The 24,604-nt window shown below is 43.1% G+C and overlaps 2 protein-coding genes across 9 annotated transcripts in view; one reads left to right on the forward strand and one right to left on the reverse strand.

Annotated features, from left to right (window-relative positions):
- The first annotated feature begins 894 nt into the window (after nucleotides 1–894).
- HEBP2 (heme binding protein 2) lies at nucleotides 895–15,205 on the forward strand. The gene is made up of 5 exons (XM_074948513.1): nucleotides 895–1,150; nucleotides 1,550–1,622; nucleotides 4,425–4,560; nucleotides 9,980–10,160; nucleotides 11,794–15,205. Exons 2-5 carry the CDS (start codon nucleotides 1,551–1,553, stop codon nucleotides 11,990–11,992), a joined length of 588 nt encoding a protein of 195 aa, XP_074804614.1. The 5' UTR covers nucleotides 895–1,150; nucleotide 1,550; the 3' UTR covers nucleotides 11,993–15,205.
- The window catches only part of NHSL1 (NHS like 1), a 258,786-nt gene continuing 245,897 nt past the window's right edge, over nucleotides 11,716–24,604 (reverse strand). For 5 of the 8 annotated variants that reach the window (XM_074948508.1, XM_074948507.1, XM_074948509.1 and 2 more), the window contains one exon: nucleotides 11,717–23,176. In XM_074948508.1, coding sequence (XP_074804609.1) covers nucleotides 22,444–23,176 — 733 coding nt within the window. In that variant the 3' untranslated portion in view covers nucleotides 11,717–22,443. Of the gene's footprint in view, nucleotides 23,177–24,604 lie in introns of all 8 variants that reach the window. The other 3 variants (XM_074948506.1, XM_074948505.1, XM_074948512.1) reach the window with 2 other exon arrangements.

A 24,604-nucleotide genomic window follows, 5' to 3' on the forward strand; every position in this document is an offset into this window, starting at 1 on the left:
TTTTGTTGAAATAGCGAACATATGGCTGTTTATTTCTATGCATATTATGTATGTGCATGTGTCGATATGGTGTGATGTGTCTAATGCCTGTGTTTAACATGCTCCTCCAAAGGCAGTGAAATTTTAATTCCTGCGCACGTCTAGGGTGACCAGGTGTCTGGTTTTTGACTGGAATACCCAGTCAAAAAGGGACCCTGGCAGCTCTGTTCAGCACCGCTGACTGGGCCATTAAAAGTCTGCTCGGCGGTGCTAAGGCAGGTTAGTCCCTACCTGTCCTGGCTGGCACCGTGCTGTGCCCCGAAAGCTGCCAGCAGGTCCAGCTTCTGGGCAGGGGAGCCAGGGGAGTCCACACGCTGCCCCCAACCGGAGCACCGGCTCTGCACTCCCCTTGGCCAGGAAGGTCTGTTGGGGCACTTGGGGTTCAGATCTCACCGGGTGTGATTTCCAGTGAAGGCGATGGCGCTAGAGAACCCCCCCCCCCACACACACTCTGTCTCGCCGGGACAGACACGTCTCTGCAGCAGTGGCAGCCCGGCTCGGCAATCCTCCCGTTACTAATGCTCAGGGTAACCCCACCGGGTGGCCCGTTTCCGCGCATGGTACTAGTAAAGCCGCCGTGTAATCTCTCGCCCTGCTGCAGCGAGGCGGGATTTGGCTGTGAGAGTCGGGCCCCCTTGCAGCCCCATCACCGCTCGGGGCCCCCCCGCGCGCTTTCATAACGCGCCCAGTGACCGGCAGGCGCGGCGCGGCCCCGCGGGGAGGGACAGAGCAGGCTGGCGCCGCCACCTTCCCGCCCGTCTCCACGCCGTTTGGCCCGGCCCTCAGATCCACCCACCCGGCTTATCCCCGGGCAGCCTGGAGCTCGCACAGCTCCGAGCCGCCGCTCACCAGCGGCCAGGAATCGCGGGGGGCAGAAAGCTGCTGGAGCCCCCGCCACGCGCCGCGCTTGGGGAAGGGCCGCTCGTAGCGGGTCCCCGGGCTGCCCGCGCCTTCCCCGGCGGGCGCATTTCCCCGCCTTCCCGTAGCGGGGGCAGCCTGCTGGTGCAAGGGGCCGAGCCCCAGCGTGCGGTGGGTGTGCCCAGCTCCAGGGGTTATGAAACCTCGCCGCCTGGCCCGCCCCCAAGCAGCCGGCAGGCTCCGGCAGACAGAGGTCTGTGCTTGCCGAGGGGCAGCCCGCTGGGGAAGGGCAGGGGGCGCATTTGGGTGGGAGCTGCTGAGGCAGGTGAGGAAGAGAGACGGTGCTGGGCTGGCCCGGCCCCGGGATGGAGGGGGAAGGGGGAGAGAGATGCTGAGCTAATCCCAGCCCTCCCGCCACGGCTGGGTGGGTGAGGTGCACAGAGGGGGCTGAGTGCCCTGCTGCGGGTGGGGGCTAGGGTGGCCAGACAGCAAGCGTAAAAAAAATTGGGACAGCAGGTCGGGGGGGAATAGGCACCTATACAAGACAGGACTATCCCTATAAAATCAGGACATCTGGTCACCCTAGGTGGGGCTCAAGGGGGTAGGGGCTAGGGAAGGCCCTCCTAATTTTGCTCTGCTTTAATTTCCCCAGGATGCTGAAGCCCAACAAACAAGCTGTCGCCTCCAGGCTGGAGCTGCCTAAGTGGACAGCGGTACCAAGCCAGGTGAAATTCTCTTAGCAAAAAGGAGAGGGGGCCCTGCTGTCTGTGCTAGAACACCCCATTTCTCACTCATTTTATTTGCCTTCCTTTCTGGTCAAAAATGCCAGGCTTACGTCTCACCAAAATAGGGGGCACGGCAGGGAGCTTGAGGTAAAGCACTTTAGTCCTAGGGCTTAGGAGAGCAGAGGAAATAAGTGTGATTAAAAAAATAAGAGTCAAACTGCAGGACTTCAGGTTGCTAGAACAGTTGGCGCTCTGTGGGCTGTGTTATATAAAAGATGAGACAAGCCGATCATAATGGGCTAAATGGCTAATGATCAGAACATCCTAAATGGCTCATCTGCAGCTTGGGATAACCATTGTGGAAAGTGGGGGCAAGGGGGGAGTGCAGAAGTCAACTTGGACAGGAATTTTAGTTATTTCCTGCTCACTAGAAAGATACAAGATACCAGAGTGCAGTAGGTAGGTTTTTGCAGTAGCTATGACATGGTGACTTGCATAAAAAAAGTTATGCAATGCTATAGTTCTGGGGTGTTTGTTTCCACCTGCAGTTGGAGCCACGCAAACCAATAATCTCCATGGTGTCAGGACTAGCTAGCTATTTCTCTAGGATGAAATAAAATACAGAAAACTAATCTAAAGGCAACAACAATCTTGCATGTTTAAAATAAAATGCAAATAAATGCAGAACTTAAGGTTGCTGTAGCCACATTAAGTACACAGTCAGGTTGATTTAGGGTTATAAATCAAAATTGTGTAAACAGAGGTTTCCTAAACTTAAAAATCAGTAGAACTACTTCTACGGAATTCTTGTAAAGGCAAATAAAATAGCTGGTTTACACTTCCTTTGCTCTGGATTTGCAATCCTACTGTGACAGCCTTTTGCTAACTAGAGTTGGAAAAGATGAAATAGGCAGTTTATATTTTGTGTTGCAGTTTAGTCAACAAAAATACACAGTATACTTGTATTGCTTCCCGTTATTTTAATGTCTGAAAGCTTGTCTAGAAGATGAACAGTTAGTGCACAGCAGACTAGCATGTAAATCTACCTTGCACTAGCATGCCATGCACTAAGTTTCCATGTGGACCCTCTTGCTGTGCATCAGATGTTCCCTAGTGCACATTGAACTATTCGTGTTTCATGGCAGTGTAGATCAAAGCATACTAGGGTGGTTTTGGTGTGCAGCAGCAGGGTCTTCATAGACAGTGAGTTAGCACTAGTTTGCTGTGTGCAAGGTAGTTTTACGGCCCAGCCTGCCATGCACTCACTGTTCTTCTGTACAAGCTCTGAGAACCTCAAATATTAATGAATTATCTTCAATATCCCTGTAAGGTACAGCAGTACTATACCCGTTTTACAGATAAGAAAACTAAGGGGCAGAGACGGTAAGTGATTTGCCCAATGTACTATGGGAAGTCAGTGAGCAATATAGGAATTGAACCAAATCTCCAGAGTTCCTGATAAGTAAATTAAGCTCTGGTCCTCCAAACACGTATACAAGTGTATAACTTTTCTTATGAGTAGTCCCACTGAAGACAAGATGACTATTTCACTGAGAAAAGTTATGCATGTGTGCATGTATTTGTGAAATCACAGCCTTTGATTGTTTATGGTTTTCCCCCTTGATAGTGTAAGTCAGAGACTGTCAAACTTTGATGTGTAGTCCACTGAAAACTTTATGGCTGTTTCAATGGACTGGCTGATTAATAGCAGAAAGTTTTATGTCAAATAGAGGTTACTTTGCAATTCAAGTAATCATTGCAGTTGTCACAGAGATCATTCTGAGGTGGTCCAGGTGTTTATGAGGGGAAGTGAGCCATGAGGTGTACTGTAGTAAGATGTGGGTCACACGAAAAAAAGTTTGTGAATTTCTGATCAATATATTAATGGTATCTGGTAAGTGAATTTCCCCCCAAAAGTTATTAACCTCATACTATTTCTTTGACTTACTCATATTGCACACTAGACTACATTACTTGTTAGACTGTTTTAAAAAAAGTGGTGGTTTTCCTTTAATGCCTTTTTTCATAATTTTCTTTTTTTGACTGAGTCAAAGCCCCACACAAACCACCCGGGGAAATTTATTCTTTATTTTTCTTCACAAAGTGTTGTCAGACTAAAATAAAGGAAGATTAAAATTGTTATGGTAATCTTGGGTTTTAGTTATAATAGTAAAAAAGCTTTATTCCAGAGGTTCTCAAAGTGGGGGTTGTGAGGTTATTACATGGGGGGGGGGGGATCACGAGCTGTCAGCTTCCACCCCAAACCCCACTTTGCCTCCAGCATTTATAATGGTGTAATATATATAAAAGTGTTTTTAATTTATAAAGGGGGGAGGGGGTGAAGAGGTCACACTCAGTCTTGCTATGTGAAAGGGGTCACCAGTTCAAAAGTTTGAGAACCACTGTTTTATTCCCTTTGTGTTCTTTACCATTACAGCAATGTGCAACCTGGATAAATCAACACAGGAAAAACTTCCATATATTTCCTGACTTTTTAAAAAATAAATAAAAACTTCATGTTTTGATCTGAACTTGACCTGCAACACTGTTCCAAGCTTTGAGCAATAGCTGGGCTCTCTGTTCCTACTATCTAGTACCTAATCATTTTCTCCAGCAATGTCAGGCTGGTTAATACTCCTCCCCCTTTAAAAAAGTTTGTTAGATAAGGAAAGAAATACCAATGCTAAGCCTGTGGTGTAAAAATGAAGGAATTCTGTTTCTGTGAACATCTAATCACTTATGCTCTGATGCTCATGTGAAGTGCTATTCTTGATAGTTTTTTTTTTTTTTGGTTGTTTACAGGCTTCAGATTATGAAGTCCGGCAGTATGAACCAGCTAAATGGGTTGCCACTTCTGTTAAATCAGTGGACTATGATTCAGCTGTCAGCACTGGCTTCATGAAGCTGTTTGACTATATTCAGGGCAAGAATGAGAAAGGTAAGATGCTCTGGACTATACTGCTCAATAATTCAATGTTTCTAAACTTTTGAAAGCTGAGCGCTTTCAGGAAAGGAAGGCCAGTCCTGTCACTCAGGAACCCTATGTGATGGCAAAGGGTATACCTCTCTTAATCCATACATCTCCACTAGTCTTTTGTGTTCCTTCCACACCTGACTTTGGGAATGCTGGTGGTTATGGTATAGATCTTCCTTCTGCTTTGAGCAGTGAAATAGTTAATGTGGACAATTAAAGTACCATCAGTGTTAGCAGCCATTGTTTCAGGCTCTGTGCAGACTCAGGGAAATGTCTCTGTATTAGTTAACTAAGAAACACTCTTTAGTTTTGAAAGTTATAACAGTGAGGTTTTTTTGTTTTTTTTTTAAAAGACTCTGGAGGCCAGTTGGTCTTTCTGCACACCCATCTTGCAAATAGTCCCTCACTCCACCCAGTGGATACACACTGTACACTTTAGGAAACACTTCCTTAACACAAAGCATAGAATATCAGAGTTGGAAGGGACCTCTGGAGGTCATCTAGTCCTACCCCCTGCCCAGAGCAGGACCAATCCCCAACTAAATCATCCCAGCCAGGGCTTTGTCAAGCCTTACCTTAAAAACTTCTAAGGAAGGAGATTCCACCACCTCCCTAGGTAACGCATTCCAGTGTTTCACCACCCTCCTAGTGAAAAAGTTTTTCCTAATATCCAACCTAAATCTCCCCCACTGCAACTTGAGACCATTACTCCTTGTCCTGTCATCTGCTATCACTGAGAATAGTCTAGATCCATCCTCTTTGGATCCACCTTTCAGGTAGTTAAAAGCAGCTATCAAATCCCCCCTCATTCTTCTCTTCCGTAGACTAAACAATCCCAGTTCCCTCAGCCTCTCCTCATAAGTCATGTGTTCCAGACCCCTAATCATTTTTGTTGCCCTTCGTTGGGCTCTCTCCAATTTATCCACATCCTTCTTGTAGTGTGGGGTCCAAAACTGGACACAGTACTCCAGATGAGGCCTCACCAATGTTGAATAGAGGGGAACGATCACGTCCCTCGATCTGCTGCAATGCCCCTATTTATACACCCCAAAATGCCATTGGCCTTCTTGGCAACAAAGGCACACTGTTGACTCATATCTAGCTTCTCGTCCACTGTCACCCCTAGGTCCTTCTCTGCAGAACTGCTGCCTAGCCATTCGGTCCCTAGTCTGTAGCGGTGCATTGGATTCTTCCGTCCTAAGTGCAGGACCCTGCACTTGTCCTTGTTGAACCCCATCAGATTTCTTTTGGCCCAATCCTCCAATTTGTCTAGGTCCCTCTGTATCCTATCCCTACCCTCCAGCGTATCTACCACTCCTCCCAGTTTAGCGTCATCCGCAAACTTGCTGAGGGTGCAATTCACACCATCCTCCAGATCATTAATGAAGATATTGAACAAAACCAGCCCCAGGACCAACCCTTGGGACACTCCGCTAGATACCGGCTGCCAACTAGACATGGAGCCATTGACCACTACCCGTTGAGCCTGACAATCTAGCCAACTTTTTACCCACCTTGTAGTGCATCCATCCAGCCCATACTACTTTAACTTGCTGACAAGAATACTGTGGGGGACCGTGTCAAAAGCTTTGCTAAAGTCAAGGAATAACACGTCCACTGCTTTCCCTTCATCCACAGAACCAGTTATCTCATCATAGAAGGCAATTAGATTAGTCAGGCATGACTTTCCCTTGGTGAATCCATGTGTTTTCCTTAGTACCTAAATTGCAATAAGCAGCAGCATTTAAAGGGGCTTTATTAAATCTCTCTTAGTAGTGGGCATAGGAAAAGTTAATCATATTTAAATGGCATCTGGAATAGATCAAATACTAAATACCCTTAATACTACCAGGGGCTCCTATCCCCTATAAGCTTGACTTCTGATTGATTGCTATTGATGGCTGAATATATTTGTATTTTAAGCTATTGAAAAAGGTAAACAATAAGTGACAAAACAGTTTAAACATGTTATGCCCTATCATGGGGTTTACTTATCACTGGGCACCTTGTTGTGGTAGCATCTGGGGATGAGCTCTGCCCGGGCTGATACACCATAGGGCGAGCAAGCCAAAGGGGGTCTCTCAGTGGAAACAGGTTACTCCTTCTTGGAGACTTGGCCCTCTGGCCAGGTTACTATAGTCTTCTCCTTCCCAGGTAACGAAGATGCACTGGACAAACTGTCTCAGTCTTCTGATCCACTGCCAAGTAAGTGCCACTTTCCCAGTGGACAGCAGGAGAACCCAGGCCTATCCACTGCTCCAGGTTCCAGCCCAGGGACCCTCTGCCTAGCAGCCATGGTATACTCAAGCTCTGCCTTGTTGCTATTTCCCTGGGTTCTTTCCTAGTTTACTTCCCCAGCTTCTGCTCCTGGGGAGCTCTCTCTGTGGCTACTTCCCCCCACCCCAATCTTGTCAGATTCTGTAGTCCGAGGCAGGATCCTAGTTTTACGGTCTCCCCAAACTGCCATAACACCCTTCTTTAGGGAGCAGAGCTCCTCCTTGTAGCTGTCTCTTACCATCAACTTCCCTTCTTTATAAGCCTAGCCCAGCTCCTCCCCCAGCTGGGCTTCATCAACCATCATCAGTCACTGGCTTCCTTCCAGGTGCAGCCTAATAAAGTTAATTGGTCTGCCTTCCCTCTTCAGGCTTTGTGTGGGGTAGACACCCCATCACATGCACTAACAATTGTAATTTTTTCCAAAAGAAATATTTGTTGGTGTTAGTGGTTAATTCTGGGTAAAAGTGTTAGTAGTAAATTCCAATTACTTTTCCTCTATTCTGTCTGAATTTATATCATTTGTCCTTTTTTATTTAGCAAGCTACTTAAATGTGTTTTTAATTTAGAAGGGGGCAGGTTGCACTCAGAGGCTTGCTGCGTAAAAGGAGTCATCAACACAGAAGTTTGAGAACCACTGTCGTAAGGCATAAAAGCCAACATAGTAGTGTGTCCTTTTAGAAGTCAGGATAGCTGAGAGGAAATGCTCTTATGGCTTTAAAAATATCTAACACCCTGAATACTCCTAACAACAGCAGGGAAGAGAAACATTCAGCACATGAATGCTTCTAAGTTTACCCTGCCCCTTTCTTCCCCACCCCCTCACTTCAAAAGCCCTTTCAAATCCACTTATCATACCATTCACAATACCACAGTGTTCCACTAGAAGAGGAGCCAAGGTGGAGGAAGGTAAGTGGCTTTCTTTAAGATATAAGGTGATAATCACAGGGTGTACTCACTGCTAGTAGCATCTCCTCCTGGTGACTACCTCTTGCCAGATGCTGCCCTTGTCTCTGCCTGGTTTCTTTCACCCTGCAGCCCCTATCACTCCTGGAGCTGCAGCTTTCTGTTCATGGCTTGGTCCTCCAGCCAGGTCACTAAGGTCTTCCCCATCTGGGGAATTCAAATTCCTTCCAGACCAGCTGTCATCTCCAAGTGGTGACTTCACAGTGGCTGGTAGGTGAACTCTGCCCTACCCTCTACATTGGGTACAAGCCCAGGGACCCTGTAACAAAAGCCAAGGTCTGTACAGTCCTATCCCTGGCTGCTGTTTCCCTGGGCTTTTTCCCTACTCATCTAGCTTCCCCCTCTTTCTGGGTTTACTAGCCCTCCTCCCAGGGAGTGATAGTAGACTACTTCCTTATAAGCCCCTTACTGGGCACAGCTCTTGGGCTTTATACAGGCCCTTCCTGTTCCTGCCCAGCTGAGCCCATTTCCAGTTAGTGGCCTGCTCCCTGTCTCCTTCAGGTGCAGCCTCGGCAGTTAATTGGCCTGCCTAGCCACTTCAACCCTCCAGACCTGGTTGGGAGAGAACTCCATCACAGGAATATTTCTCAAAACTCTTACACCCCCTTGAGAGAGAAACTCCCCACAACCAGGCCTTTATAACTAAAAACAAAATAGCTAAACTCTTCCTCTCCAGTAGGCTGGTTTCAGCAGATGCTGAAGTGTCCCAGCCCACTGCATTCTGGTACATCAAAGCTGTGTGAGCTGGTTCATGTGACTTTAGAACCTGGAAATTAGTTTGAAACCACTGATGTGCTGAATGTTCCTCTTTCCCACTGTTATTTTGGGGCATTCATCAGTGATTGACATGTAGTTTATTTTTGATACAGTTATAAATTATTTTGCTCTGCAGCACAGAACCTATACAAAGGTCAGATATAGCTGACGGTGCTCACTTTTAGGGCAGCTGCAGTTGATTTTTATAAAACAGCCAGAGTGTAGAGGGCATTTCCTACCAAATGACGAGTTAAGTTTAAGTTAATAAACTTTGAACCTAAAACTACTTGACCGTGGTCCTCTAAAAAAGAAAAAAAAGTTAGGCTTCATTGTGCTTTTGTACTGCATAAGTCTTTTTTCAATTTTGAGTTTAAAAAAAAAAGCTGTCTCCAAGATAACCTTTCGATAGCAAGTATTGACTAGCCCAAGACTATGGGTATGTATACACTGCAGCTGGGAGCGAGCCTCCCAGCCTGGATAAAGAGGCTGATGCTAGCATGCTAAAAATAGCTGTGTGGACATTGTGGCTCCTGTGATCACTTGGTCTAGCCCCCTGAGCTCAAGCCAAGCGGGACCCAAGCCTGCACCAGGGCCACAATGGCAACACAATTATTTTTAGTATGGTAGCTCAAGTATCTGGCTGGGCTGGAGGTTTGCTTCCAACTGCAATGTAGACATATAGCAGCATGTAGAGTACAGATGTTGCACAACCCCCAGGCAGGTTTAAAGAGCAGTGTAGATGGTGAGGCACTGCTTAGGCGAGTAGAGACGCACCAAAAGCCTTAGGCTATGTACCCTACGTGGTTCTCTGCACACCCAAGCCATGCCTCCCTTGTATACACTGCTGTATTTAGGAGTGTAGGGGCCTGCTGCCTCCTCACTGCCAGAGCCTTTTCCTGCCCCAGAGAAAGGCTCCAGCAGTGGGGAAAGACTCTGGTAGGGAAAGGATCCAGCAGAGGGAGGCGGTGGGGAAAGGTGCAGGAGCCTTTCACTGGTGTCTCCCCTCTGCCAGAGCCTTTCACAGCGTAGATGCAGCCTACCTATCGCTGCGGCATTTAGCGATACGTACCCTACATGCTGCTGCAAGGCTTAAGAAGTTTGGTCTGTGGTAGTGTAATGTCAACAATCGAGACAAAGGGATCTACTGCATACGAGCAGAAATTTGCCCTTATGCGTTTCCTTTAAAAATTATTACAAGCAGACAAGATAATCCTAATACAATGCAACAATGGAAAAAACACGTATGAATTAAAACTACCTTTTATTAAATATAAATCAAAGGCAACCTCTGATAAAGCCACCAATGTGTTCTCTTTCTTGACACACTACATTAACTGACCTGATATTTGTGACAGAGCTGTAGCTGTTGCTTATTTGCCTCTGATAGGGATGAAGATAGAGATGACAGCTCCAGTAACATGCCACGTGGAACCTGGTGCAGGCCCATTCTGCGAGTCCACTATTACAGTTTCTTTTTATATACCATCTGATCATCAAGCTGATCCACCTAAGCCATCTGAGTCAGATAGTTTCATTGAAAACAGACCAGAAATGACTGTGTTTGTCAGGTACGTATTAACTAACTACTGCAACTCTGCAAAGTACAGGTAGTAAATCTGTGTGCACAAGACAGCTTATATATGATCAAAAATCTTTTTAGTCCTCAAAAGAAGAGGTAAGTCCTGACACTTTCTAAAAATACAGCAACACAATGTGATATTCTTCAGCTAAACTGTGGCTGCCACCTTGTGGCAGTCAGTTGATGAATAAGATGGTGCATGCACATGCTTTATTGAATGAGTAATTCACTTTATACTAGCCAGGGGGTCCCCAAACTTTTCATGGTCTTGCCTCCCATATCTTTGTCCACCCCACCCCACCCCACCCCCTAGGAGCTGGGGCTGTGAGTGGGGCATGGACAGGAGTAAGGGGGCCGAGGCTGGGACCGCAGCTGGGGGCAGCTCTGAGGCCAGGAGCAGGGCTAGGAATGGAGCTGCAGCCAGGGGCCAAGGCTAGGGGCAAGGCTGGGGCTGGGAGTGAGGCTGGAGCTGGGAGCGAGGCTGGAGCTGGGAGCAGAGCCCCGCCCAGGCCACAATGGGGTCTGTGGCCGGATGCGGAGCCGCAGCCGGTAGCTGGGGCTGCAGATGTGGTCAGGGCCAAAGCAGAGCTGGAAGCAGAGCGGGGCTGGGTGGCGCTCCTTTCCCACCCCCGCATGGGGACTGGCCCGGGCTCTGCCGCACTCTTCTCCCTCTCCCTCCCCCACTGGCAAACATTCCTCCATGACGTGCTCCACAGTTTGGGGACCACTGTACTAGCCTGTAATTCAATCCAAATCTCTGTATCCTCAGAACCTTTTTCACATGAGCCCAGTAAGTATAATTAGTATACAGAAGTCACATGTCCTGAAAATATTTTGTTGAACATCCCGAGATGGAGATCATCTTGCATTCTTTTAAAAAAAATGTATATTTTACTGTATATTAATGAAAACATCATGAAAGACTTGGGATTGGAAAAAACACTGTACTTTTCCCAGTTTAAAATAGGTAAGAATATATGTTCAAGTAGACAGGAAAATGTTAATTGATGAATTTCCCCACTGCCAAGTCTAAACCAAAACAAGTTGTTCTAAGACAAAGTTAACTTTCAAGCATAAAGTAACTAACTTCATTTTCCATGTAAGCTTCAGGTAGTATTTTTCCATAGTTACAAACTGCTGAAAAAGAAAATTTAAATGAGTGCTGGGGAAAGTGTCCCCATCCCTGTTCTTGAACATTAATCCTGGGTGTTCAAAGCCACGTTCCTTGGAATTTTGTTTTTCACAGTGGCACTCTCAGGACATCAAGACAACACCCTTTACATGTACAAAATAAGGCATGTGGTCATACATTTTACTAGTTTTGCACCAAGAGGAACAGCTCTCATACAGGCCTGAAGATACCCCATTTTCCCATTGGTAAAGTCTGTTACTGTGAAATTATCTTAAAGGAAGTTGCAGAAGCTTCATCATTTGAAACAAACGAAACTGGACAAAGTACTAGAAAACGGGCTGTAGGGAACAGTCCCTGAAAGGATTGGACTATATGGTTTCAAAAAATGACTGCTGACCCATGCTGGATTTAGACAAGCTGCATAGAGAACAAGCTTAGATTTATCAGTGATAATCTTTCTTCATGTTCTCTTACTGTTTATTATTGACAGGTCCTTTGGAGGATATTCCAGTGCCACAAAGAACCAAGAAGAACTACTGACACTAGCAGAAAATTTGAAGCGGGATGGGAAAGTGTTTGATGAAAAGGTCTATTATACTGCTGGCTATGACAGCCCTTTTAAATTGCTTAATAGACACAATGAGGTGTGGCTTATCAAGAGAAATGGAAACCCCAGCAATCAAGAATAGGAAACAAAATGCTTTCTTTAGAGACAGAAGTTCAGTTTATTCAGACATTTTTTTTTGCCTGGGAATTGTATATAATTGTTTTTAACATATAGACAGATTATAATCTATCAGATTTCAAATGTGCCTCTTCTAGAATGACAGTACAATTTCCCCCATTCTGTCAATTGTATGAGAGTGCTCACACTTTTAGTTAGAGTAGAAAGCCATGAAATTTTTCCTGTTCCTTCCACTTCACACCATGTTCCCTATTTCCCTCTCTTTAAAATCCATCACTGCAATTTAGCACACACCTAGAGAGGTTGCTACAGCATAACACAGGGAACTCTTCCTATGTATTCTGTGGCTACACTCTTTACTGCAGAACCTATCCCTCACCACAGAACTGCGCTTCACAATAAGCTTTTATTTATTTTTTTTTTTTAGGAAAATCTGTATCTGCAGTGGTTGTGTAGAAAACAAGAACTTAGTGTCTTTGTCTGCAACCAGCAGAAAAACAGTAATTGAGAGGTTTGAACAGCCTCAATCATCTCAGTGGGTTATTACCTCAAAGATGACAGTTTAAATATCAATATTAACTATCATAGAACTGGAAGGGACCTCGAGAAGTCATCTAATCCCGTCCCCTGCACTCAAGGCAGGACTAAGTATTATCTAGACCATCCCTGACAGGTGTTTGTCCAACCTGCTCTTAAAAATCTCCAATGATGGAGATTCCACAACCTCTCTAGGCAATTTATGCCAGTGCTTAACCACCCTGACAGTTAGGATGTTTTCCCTAATGTCCAACCTAAACCACCCTTGCTGCAGTTTAAGTCCATTGCTTCTTGTCCTATCCTCAGAGGTTAAGAACAATTTTTTTTCCCTCCTCCTTGTAACAACCTTTTATATACTTGAAAACTGTTATCATGTCTCCTCTCAGTCTTCTCTTCTCCAGACTAAACAAACCCAATTTTTTCAATCTTCCCTCATAGGTCATGTTTTCTAGATCTTTAATCATTTTTGTTGCTCTTTGGACTTTCTCCAGTTTGTCCACAACTTTCCTGATATGTGGAGCCCAGACCTAGACACGATACTCCAGTTGAGGCCTAATCAGCGCAGAGTAGAGCGGAAGAATTACTTCTTGTGTCTTGCTTACAACACACCTGCTAATACATCCCAGAATTATGTTTGCTTTTTTTTTTTTTTTGCAACAATGTTACACTGTTGACTCATATTTAGCTTGTGGTCCACTATGACCCCCAGATCCCTTTCCGCAGTTCTTCTTTTCCTAGGCAGTCATCCTGCTAATGGGGTTATCTATCGCACAACTATGGATTGTCAAAAGAAAAAGCTGAAAGGGGAACAAATGCAAACTAAGATATGAAAAAGGGCAACTGTCTCAATTTTTGTTTTCATGTTTAATGTAATCAACTTTTAAAAATGAATGTAGTTGCTGTGGTATTTCCAGTCTGCCACACGAGGGAGGCCTTGCTGTAAAATGTAAGTAAAACTTAGGTTCAGCTCACCTTGGGCTACTCAGATTCTTGCCCATAGAGATCAAATAGGCTGTTGACTGGAGCAGCTGAGTTTGAACTTTGACAGCATATAGTGTGCCAGCACTGGACTGCCAGTCCATTTTTATAAACCTTAATTTAGTGCTTATGATAGTTGCTGTATTGGCAGCAGCAAGGAGAGCAAGTCATCTCTCCCCAGTGCAGGGCAAACTACTCTGTACTACCCTGCCAATGCCTGACTAATCCTCCTGTCTATTTAATCCTGGGCCTCTATGCCAAGTCTGCCAGCAAGGATGCCTGGTACTGAGAATTATTATGTTGGCACCTGTGAATTGTGGACGTTCCTTCACGGCAAGTTCAGCCGAGACCACTTACGCATTTCTTGTTGGCCACTGAACAGCCATCATATGGTAACAGCTTTACACTTGCTAGAGTATAGACAGTGATACAACATACCCAAACTATTACTATCAAGGTCTGGGTATTTTTAGCCTCAAAGCCTCCAACATTTGCCTTTTGAAATACATTGTTTGCTTTATGGTACTAGTCCAGGCACTTATATATCCAGTGTTAGTATCTTCAAGTAATTTCAATTGTTACCTTTACTTTTTACACTAGGATTGATATATACTTTCATGGTGACTACTGATGCGTTAACTTCAAAAGCTTTTATCCTTTGACTAGATTATCAGTCCAAATTAGCAAAAGTACGTAAGGCAATTCACCATCCTTAAGTCGGCACGTTGTTGCAATCTCCTGTTTTAGGAGAGCTGGTTAGGATTGACTTTAGAATCCATCAAACCTGCTTCTAAACGGACACAGAAAGTAGCTGCCTGAAACTAGAAGCACCCTCTAACCCCAGAATCTTCATGCTCTCACCTTTTAAAAAATGAAGCGTTGTTCCAGAAGTTAATTTCACTTAAAGCAAAATAACATGTATTTGTTTAACACCATACTTGTCCAGGGTCCTTTCCAAGCAAATTAGAAGTCTTAAGTTCTGCCCTGAGGAGTTTACAATCTATATTAGACTGACAATGAAGAGGCCATGGTAAAAAAGGGGATTGGGCAGGAGACAACAGAAGATAATAGCAAGGGATTGCTGCAGCTGCATTATTTATTTATTTATTGCAGAGAGATCAGAACAGATAAGCCTATTTTGTTTCACTTCTTATTTGCTATAAGGTTTTTTTCTTTCAATTTAAACTTCTGAGTTTCCTGAGCTTTTTAGTGTTCCTAAAATTGTTATTGCCACGGACACAGTAACATCAGGCTTTTATTAAAAATTAATCTGAGGTATAAATTTTAGATCTAATTTATAAGTATTTACTTTTTAAACCTATATCTTTTGCTGGATTTCTCTTCCTATCTTGGTTCTACAGTAGTTAGGATTTCTGCTGTCTAATACAGTTCTAAAATCTGGTTCAATCAGGGTAGTACATTACAGAGGAGAGGAACGATATGGTGGGATATTCGCTATACAGATTGGAATTTGCTGGTAAAGGGCCTGATCTGCCACTGAAATTAATGGAATTTTGCCACTGACTTCACTGGGGATTGGCCTCAAAAGGTTGTTTGAAAAAAAGTCATTGGAATGTTTATCAACAAAGTGCCTAAGTAATTTATGTGAATGAAATGTACTTATTGCATAATGGAGTGCTCGAAAATTATTTACTCTCCTTCAGAGCAATAAATTACCTGACACGTCGACCTTTACCATCATCTTTGTTCAGCATGTATTAATTCAGATTCTGAACATAAAGAGTATGTCTACATTGCAATTCGATACCTGTGGCTTGCCCGGGTCAACTGACTCAAGCTCGTGGGGCTTGAGCTCTCTGAGCTGACTTGGGATAAAGTGCTGTTTAATTGTGATGTAGGTGTTTGGGCTGCAGTCCGAGCTCTGGGACCCTCCCACCTCACAGGGTTGTAGGGCGCAGGCTGCAGTCCAAGCCCAAACATCTGCACTGCAATTAATCAGCCCCTTGCCCCGAGTCAGCTGGCACAGTTCCCAGAGTCTATAGTTCCCAGAGTGGCCACTATCATGTTCCATTATCCTTTTCTAAGGTCCAATATGATCTAGTGTTAATCGTGCTCTTAAAATGATGGAACCAAGAGACTTATCCTGTTTCTCTCAGAAGAATTTGCTGTATTGACTATGAAAGAATACTATTAATTTTGGATCAAAGTTAAGGTTGTATAATGATGAAACAGGCGCTTCATAAACAAATATGTTTTATAAAGGTATAACGTGGGCAGACTAAGACTTAAAATGCTCCAACTATTCAAGTCTTTTGTAAGTGCTTCAGTTATGTAAAAGGACAGAATAGTTAAGTACATTGCTACACAGCAATTTTAATTGGGTTTTAGTTAAAGTTTTGTGTTGAGGAATTTTCCAGGTTTAATAATCTTATGCAATTAGATTGTTTTAAATTTGTAACTAGATGGGATGGGGCACTAACTTATGTTAAAGAAGTGAGTGGTAGTCATGCAAAAGATGGCTCTGCAGAAGCTTACGTTATCCAAAGCATACCAGAGAAGACGTGCATGTTCACTACACAATTATGTTGCGCATGGACAGAATAGCCTGTCTTCACTGTCTTCACAGTGTTGAGGAGTACAATTGCCACCACCAGGATATCCCTCTTGTTGGTTCTGTGTGAGGTGCCATTGATGTCTGCTCAATCTGTATTTTTTCAGGTGGAAAATCAGTGGAGCATGGAGGGATTAACTTTTGCCACTACTGTTGTCCTGATTACATCATAGATGGCTACTCCATATATTTTAGAGGTTTGGGAAGTGGTCCTCTATCTATAAATCCATGTGGGCTGGTGGTTAAAGGAATTTGGAAAACTTACAAGAGTAAAACCTTATCTAAACAGGAAACGTTGCACAGGTTTAATAAATTGATTTTAAATTAGTCAAGCTAAACTGATTTAAAGGACAAACTGGTTTGTGTAACTCTACATTAGAGGGTTTGCACTGGGTTAATTATAATTAATTTAGTCAAACTGGAACAGACAAGGCCTACAGTTGGGACTTGGCAGGAAATCTTGCCTCTTTCAAGGAAGGCAATTAATTAGTGGTATCTGTTCATTAAGTTAGCATGACTGGCAGCTTGAAGGGACTTGCAATCGCTAATGATAAAAAATGGGCAGGATGTGTCTGCCTTACAAGAGACAGACATATAAGCAGTCAGGGAAGAGGAGCTAAGTGACTTTATGACTTCCTATTCATTTTATCATTAGAAAAACGTAAACCACCATAATATTTGCCTACACTTCTCCTCCTTCAGAGAGGAGTCTAAATTGTTTGTCTCACAAGCAAAAAAAGGTCGCTGTTAGTTAGTTTTATCTTCACCTTACAGCTACATGCAGGTTGCCATGGAATGCATTTTCCTAATAGTGTCAAACTCTTTCCTTCCTCTCCTCTGTAGCAGTTTCCAAGTCTGAGGTCTCTCTTCTTTCTGCTCCTAAACCCTCATTTTGTCCTTTTGATATGTTCCTACATCCAAAACTTCTTTTGATTCTCTGTCTCCTTTATTTTTAATAGCTCTCTTTCCACCCTCCCCTTCCTTTGTGCTTTGAAGCATGCTTTTGTTTCCCTCCCCTCCCCATCTTAGGGGAGGAAGGTGGAGAAAATTTGATTCAACTTCACTCTATCTTGCCCTCCATATACAGTGCAGTATCTAGTTAGGCTGCATTTACATCCCTCTTCAACTTTATCCTTGATCTCCTCTCCTCCCATCTAGTTTCTGCTCTTTCCTCTGCACTGAAACTGCCCTGCCCAAGGACACTAATGACCCTCACCTAGATAAATCCATGGGTTCTGTCTCCATCATTCTTTCTGAACTATGTAATGCCTTTCATACTGTTTACCTTTCTTCCCTGCTTTGTCCCCTCTTGGCTTCCACAACTCTGTGCTCTGCGTCTTCCCACTCTCCTTTCTATTTGTCTCCTTTAAAATTCTATCATTGGCCACTTCTTTTCCCCCCCTAACCTTTACTGTCCCCATGACCTCATCTGCTGAGAGTTTCAAGCCCCACTTCGATACATACAGGGTCCCAAATCTTCTCTACCTGATTTTTTTTTCCCCTCCACACATCATTGAATCTCAAGTTGCCTATATAGCATTTTGCTGTCCCATCACAAATGCACTCTTTCCAAAAGTGAACTTCCATCCTTGCTCCTCTCCAACACCTCCTTTCCATGACTGACAACTCCGCTATCCTACCTGTGTCTGATTCATAACCATGTCATCTTTGACTTCTCTCTCCTCCCTGACTCATCATATCTCGCTACATCCTGCCATTTCTTCTCCTTTAATATCACCAGAATCTGCCCTTTCCTCTCTTCTAAAACTGATTCCCATGCCTTCACCAACTTTGGCTTTAACTACCTTTCTCCCTCTGGCCTCCTTGCTCTTCCCCCTGCAGTCCATAAAAACCCTGCTGCTAAAAGAATTTTCCTTTGCCACTGCTCTGACTGAATCATTCCCCAGCCTTCCTATAATCCATGCATTGGCTTCCTGTCTCTTACGGTATTAATTTCAAGCTTCTTGTCATCTTCAGGGTGATACACAATCTTGCACACATTTACATCTTGCTCTCATTTCCCCCTCTTTTATTCTGTTCTCACTCAATACTCTGTACTACTTCACCTCTCCTGTCACTTTAGGCTCTGTGCCTTGTCTCGCACGCTCCCTATGCTTGGAACAGTCTACACTCTTATCTGTCAAACACAGTCTCCCCTCCTTCAAATGCATGTATTCCAGAAATCTTTCCCTAACTTCTTATAACCAATAACCTCCACCTCCTTCTGAATCTGAGCTATTGGCCCTTGATTAGTCTTCGTCTTGCCTAGACGGTAAGCTTATTGGAGCAGAGGATCCATACTCTATGTTTGAACAGGATTGTGTCAGTTTTGTATATATTATAAATAAGGCTACATTATGTCATGAAATCCGTAACTTCCATTGACCTCCCTGACTTTTTTTGCGCTGGGGCCGGAGTTCCCAGCCAGGCCTGCCCTCGCAGCTCCCAACCTGGTGAGGGGGGACCCTGCAACTACCCAGGTGGCTAGCAGACCCCGTGCAGCTGCCCAGCTGCGGCGCGTGGACAGCCGCACGTAGCTGCCCAGCCGCGGCAGGCAGCGGGGACTCCCTACAGCTGCCGCTGCAACCAGCAGCTGGAAGACCCTGCAGCTACCAGCTGCCCGGGGTGAGGGGACCCCATAGCTGCCCAGCCCCAGAGGTAAGGGGACTCCAGAGCTCCCATACACTGCATCGGTGGGGAACCTGGGAGCCCCAGCAGCAGTGGGTGCTGAACCCACCTACCCCTTTTGTCAGGGATATTCTTAGTGAAAGTCAGGGGCTGCTGTGAATTTTTGTTTATTTCCTGTGACCTGTCCATGACTTTTATTAAAAATATCTGTGACAAAAACTTAGCCTTAGTTATAAATAAATGTTGTGGACTCAGGTTGCATTTTGCTCTTGCGGTCACTGTGCTCATGTGTTGTAGAGTATATATACTGAAGATCCAGTACAGAAATACTGTTGTCAGAGCTAAAGAAGTATAAAATTAGTTAATAAAGAGCAAACTTGAGAGAATACTCAATGGAATTGAAAAGCAAGTGAGCAAAGAAGAGGAAAACTGAAAATCATATCATAGCTAGGTAGATTCAGTAATCATTTCTGACTCACATCAACAGTCAAACAACTAGCTGGAGGATATGCAAACAAGCCTTCCAACAGTAACACTAATGAAGGATTTGGATGAAATATCTTTGTTTAGTTGCATAGGGCTGAGGGTTGCATTTTCTCCCCTCCAACTCCCTGGATATGGTTAGTGGAGATTTTCTAAGGCCTAGTCTACATTTCAAAAGTCATAGCAATAGAGCTATATCACCAAAATCCTCCTAATGTAGACAGAGCGTATACGGGCAAAAAAGTACTTTTGCTGCTGGTGTTGCTTCTACCAGTTTGGTTAGTGAAATAAAATGCTAGCATAGATATGTAAAAGAACCCACATCCCTACTCAACATTACGATGTGGACAAAATTACACCTGGCCTAAGAATATGCTGCTGAGGAGTACTTGTGTACATATCAGAAAATTCAGTACAGATCACTGACTGAGGAGGTACAGGGACTGAAGACAGGGGACATCACCAGATTCCAGAGGCGCTACTTGGAACAAAGATGTCTATAATCTGATTAGAATATATTTTACTATATAAGCCTTACATTGAATGAAGTGTGTTCCTATAGCAACCACCTGATTCATGGATTTCTCCCTTTTCTAGTTCCGAATTAGCTACCTCTGAACAGTGGAATTGGGTATTGTATCTGTTTTGATAAATCATATTGTCATATGTTATTTTTGTCAAAATGCATATGCAAAATTCAACTCAACCTTAACTATGGAGCTGTGACTGAACACAGGAGTTTGTGATTTCCAGCCCTAAGTTCTTATTTATATACCAGATCTGCCATTGAGTTGCTGGGTGGCTTGGGCATTTGCCTGAGAGCCTGATCCTGCAGCCACAGATGTGAATAGACCACACTGAACTCAGTTCCTACATGTACTTACACACTAGAAGCATCAGGCCCTTTAGTCTCCCATCTGCAAAATGGGAATAATTACCTCCCCGTCAAGATGGTGTTATGAGATTAGTTAACATTTGTTCAGCGTTTTGAAAATGTAAGTGCTAATTGTTACATGAAAATATGGAGCTCTACATTTAATATTTGATTGGCGTAGGAAGAAAAATGATAACCATGTGTGATTCCCCTTTATTACAACTTTTATTCAACATGTAGTACTTGTGCTTTTTTTTTTTTTTTTTTTTGCAATATGTCTTTATAGCTGTAAATAGCTCGGATCAGTATTAACAATTATTTTAAATGTTGGTTAGCTGAATTAGTTTTCACTTGGTTCCAATAATCAAATGCATATATCTGGTATTTTCATCTGCTCAACGTATTTGAAGCATAGAAAGTTTGCTTTTCACAGTTCCAGGGATTTAAACATGCAGCACTGCAGAGCCCATATTATGGGCAAACTGGCTCTCACTGATTTAACCCCTCATGTGCTGCTTCAAGAACTCTAGTTCCTTGGGACCGATAGCAAAGAAGTGAGGAGGAGCAGTAACATCTGAGAAAATTATATAGTAAACAGTATGGGGTGGAGGTTGGAGATGAGTTAGGATTTCTTTAGGCCTATTCATTGCAATTGGGTTCGTCCCAAAATATATGTAAAAATGGGATGAAGAGATACCAAAAATTGTTAGATGCCACTAAAGTGTAAGTTTCGCTATATGAACTGTAGTTAGATTGTTGTTAGTACTGTAGTTAGATGCATGGTTTTCTATATAAGAGCACAAAATGTTGGCTGCAACTTTTGACAGATGGTATCAATTCAAAAGACAAGATAGCAATTGGCAGCCTTGTTTTATTTAAGCAGAGTCACAGCATTGTCATCATCCCCCTCTTTTGAAGGGATGAGTTACGTGAAGGCCCCGGAAATTTACATTACTAACAAGTAAGGGATTGAAGAAAGGGATTACAAGCATATTTCACTAAAATAAATAATCTACAAAGCGAGTGTTTCTTCTTAAAGCAGTCTAAAAATGTATAAATTCTAAAGTGTGAAGATCAAAAGGTATTTAACAACCCATTATTTACAATCAATATAAAAACTGCACAAACCATCAAATGATGCAAAAATCCTTTTAAAAATTCAAAGCTTCCTTCCTACTATGAACCAAAAACTCCAGCCAATGTTTCAGTTTTAATCAACTATTTTCTTTACAAATGAAAACCATTAAACACTTCTATTACCATCAGTAAAATATACAATAAAATAAAACAAACCTTGCTAAAAATTTTTTTTCTTCTAAAACCAGAAATACTGCAGGCAAATCAAAAAGGAAAATAACTAACTTACTCTTTGGTAACCAAAAGTTAGCAAGTATTTGACATTTCAAGTGATGAAAGTTATAAGAAGTCTTCCCATTTTGATAAATGGAAGAAAAACTTCTGGCAAAATGTAACCCCCATGTTTAATTTAAATGGAAAGGCTCCACCACTACTCTGTGGTGCAAACTCTCAAATTCATGTTTTGTGATTAATTTCATTCCCGACACCTGAAACTTTCCGAATCTGGCAGTGTATTGCATATTCCTCTCCCATTTTCCTATTATTTGCTTACATTCTCTTTATAAATATGCATCCTGTTATTTCAGTTCTCCTAAGGGATCACTCAGTTTCCAATCAAGTAAGCAATTCACTTGGAAATGAGAGTGTGTATGTGAGACTGTCACTACGGCTGCACAGCAGCTAGTACTGTATTACAACTGTGCCCACTCTCCTGTGTTAGGTTTTACAAGTTTATATTTTCCTCTGGAAAAATGTACCTACACCAATTCATAATCTATTGATCTTCTTACATTAATATGACATGCTTAAATTAACAGGCGCACACACAAAAAAGAAGCTGTGCAGCACGAGCCCTGCTACCTCCAACAGGCCACGCATCTCATCCACTTCCCAAGCCTCAGAAATAGAATGCCTTTAAAGCAACTGCCCCTTTGTACCACAGAAGCCTCCCATCTTCTTTTCAGACTTACTCTAAATTTTACTCCCACAATCAAAAAGTCTCAAAAAATTCATACCCCAAAGGATCTGAGGAGACTCTCTCAGACAGGACTTTTAAGGCTTATGAAAAAGTTCAACTGTTACTTTCTTTAAAGTCACAGACCACCTACTCAAAGCAAGCCCTACCCTACCCAACCCAACCATGCAGAACAATCAGTGGCTCCAGCGTTCAACGCACATATGAAGTTCATTAATAAATGCTTAGCAAAATAAACTGTTCTGGACTGGGCTTTCTCCTGGGATCTGTTGCTTACTCATTCTATATACCATCTGAAAGACTAATACCAAATGCCTTTGTCCTCCCGTCTTAACTTTTTTCGTCTGAAGGGCTTAGACACTTCTTTGAAGCATTCGGTTTTACGAGTTGAGTCATTAAGTCTAGGTGAGTCGGAGCCTTGGTCTCGTTGGAACCGGCCTCCTCAGCATACGGAAAATCATTAATGTCCATTTCATCGCTGTCAAACACATCGAGCTGGCTCTCTTGCTGCTCATTTAAAGTCCTACGGATCCTGCTCTCTGCTGGTTCAACTGCTTCCCCATCTCCCTCACTAATAACAGTCATGGGGCTGCTCTGGATGCGGTTCCGGACGTTGTACTTGCTGCTGGCAGCAGAGGGTGGTGTTCGCGACCTGCCATACCTAGTGCTGGAAAAGGACATACTCCTTGGCATCAGGCCTTCGCTCTTGGCCCATTCTTCCTGGGCCCTTTTGTTCTTGCTGGGTGAACAGCTCACAGGGCTGTCAGGGAACTCAAGGGCGGAGTCTGACTTTGTTCGATGGAACCTTGGATCTGTATTCTTCAGCATCTCTGCTGCTGACATGCGGGAACTGGTGTCTGAGCGGCTCCCTTTCTTCAGCAGCAGGGCTTTGAAGTTATCGTTGCTGGTGCTGCTCTTCCGAATGCTTCTCTGAATTGATCCCGCGTGCTTGAGGGAAGCTAGATTTGGGGAAGCACCAGTGGGTGTTACTGGGGGTGAAGGAGAATGGTTGCGGGTGCGGTCATCTTCAGAATCTTTGCGGCCAAGGACTTTCCTTTTGGATCTGAGATTTTAAATATAAAAATAAAACATTTTCCCCCCAAATAAACAAGGAAGTCTATTCAACAAACTAATAAGCAGGACAGCAAGTTACCGTTAAACAGAGAGGGGAACAACCTAGGAAGTATAAATAATGACACCACCAAACCTGTGCATATATTAAAACAGATCTTTGAGGCATAAAGGAGTCAGAGACAAATCCACCATTCTTATTCCTCAGAATAGGAATAGTGAATCTATTGTATTTGACGGTGCTGATGTCCAAGCCAATTTGAACTTATTTTCCAAACGAGATTTTCTGAAGCCAATACTTGACTAAATCTAGATATAGGTTGCATTCTTTTTCCTCCACCAATATTGGGATTTGATCACAAAAAATTAGGGCTGTTGATTAATTGCAGTTAATTCATGTGATTAACTCAAAAAAGTTAATCATGATTAAAAACATTAATCATGATTAAACACATTGTTAAGCAACAGAATACGAATTGAAATTTATTAAATATTTTTGAATGTTTTTCTACATTTTCAAATATATTGATTTCTATTACAACACAGAATACAAAGTATACAGTGCTCACTTTATATTATTATTTTTTATTACAAATATTTGCACTATAAAAATGATAAACAAAAGAAATAGTACTTTTCAGTTCACCTCATATAAGTACCGTAATGCAATCTCTTTATCATGAATGTGCAACTTACAAATGTACAGGTTTTTTCTGGTTACATAACTGCACTCAAAAACAAAGCAATGTAAAACTTTAGAGCCTACAAGTCCACTCAGTCCTACTTCCTCTTCAGCCAATCACAAAGACAAACAAGTTTGTTTACATTTACAGGAGATAATGTAAATAAAAAGCAGGTAGCGTTATCACCTGAAAGTGAGAACAGGCGTTCACATGGCACTTTTGTAGCCAGCGTTGCAAGGTATTTACGTGCCAGATATGCTCAACATTCATTTGCCCCTTCATGCTTTGGCCACCATTCCAGAAGACATGCTCCATGCTGATGATGCTTATTAAAAAAAAAATGCGTTAATTAAATTGTATGTCTTCTGTTCTGTTTTACCCGCATTCTGCCACATATTTCAGTTATAGCAGTATCGGATGATGACTCAGCACATGTTCATTTTAAGAACACTTTCACAGCAGATTTGACAAAATGCAAAGAGATTTCTTACCAATGTGAGATTTCTAAAAATAGCTACAGCACTCGACCCAAGGTTTAAGCATCTGATGTACCGTCCAAAATCTGAGAGAGACGAGGTATGGAGCATGCTTTCAGAAGTCTTAAAAGAACAATCAATACTCAGATGTGGAAACTACAGAACCTGAACCACCAAAAAAGAAAATCAACCTTCTGCTGATGGCATCTGACTCAGATGATGAAAATGAACATGCGTCGATCTGCTCCGCTTTGGATCATT

The sequence above is a fragment of the Natator depressus genome, chromosome 3 (assembly GCF_965152275.1).
Source record: "Natator depressus isolate rNatDep1 chromosome 3, rNatDep2.hap1, whole genome shotgun sequence".
NCBI lineage: Eukaryota > Metazoa > Chordata > Testudines > Cheloniidae > Natator > Natator depressus.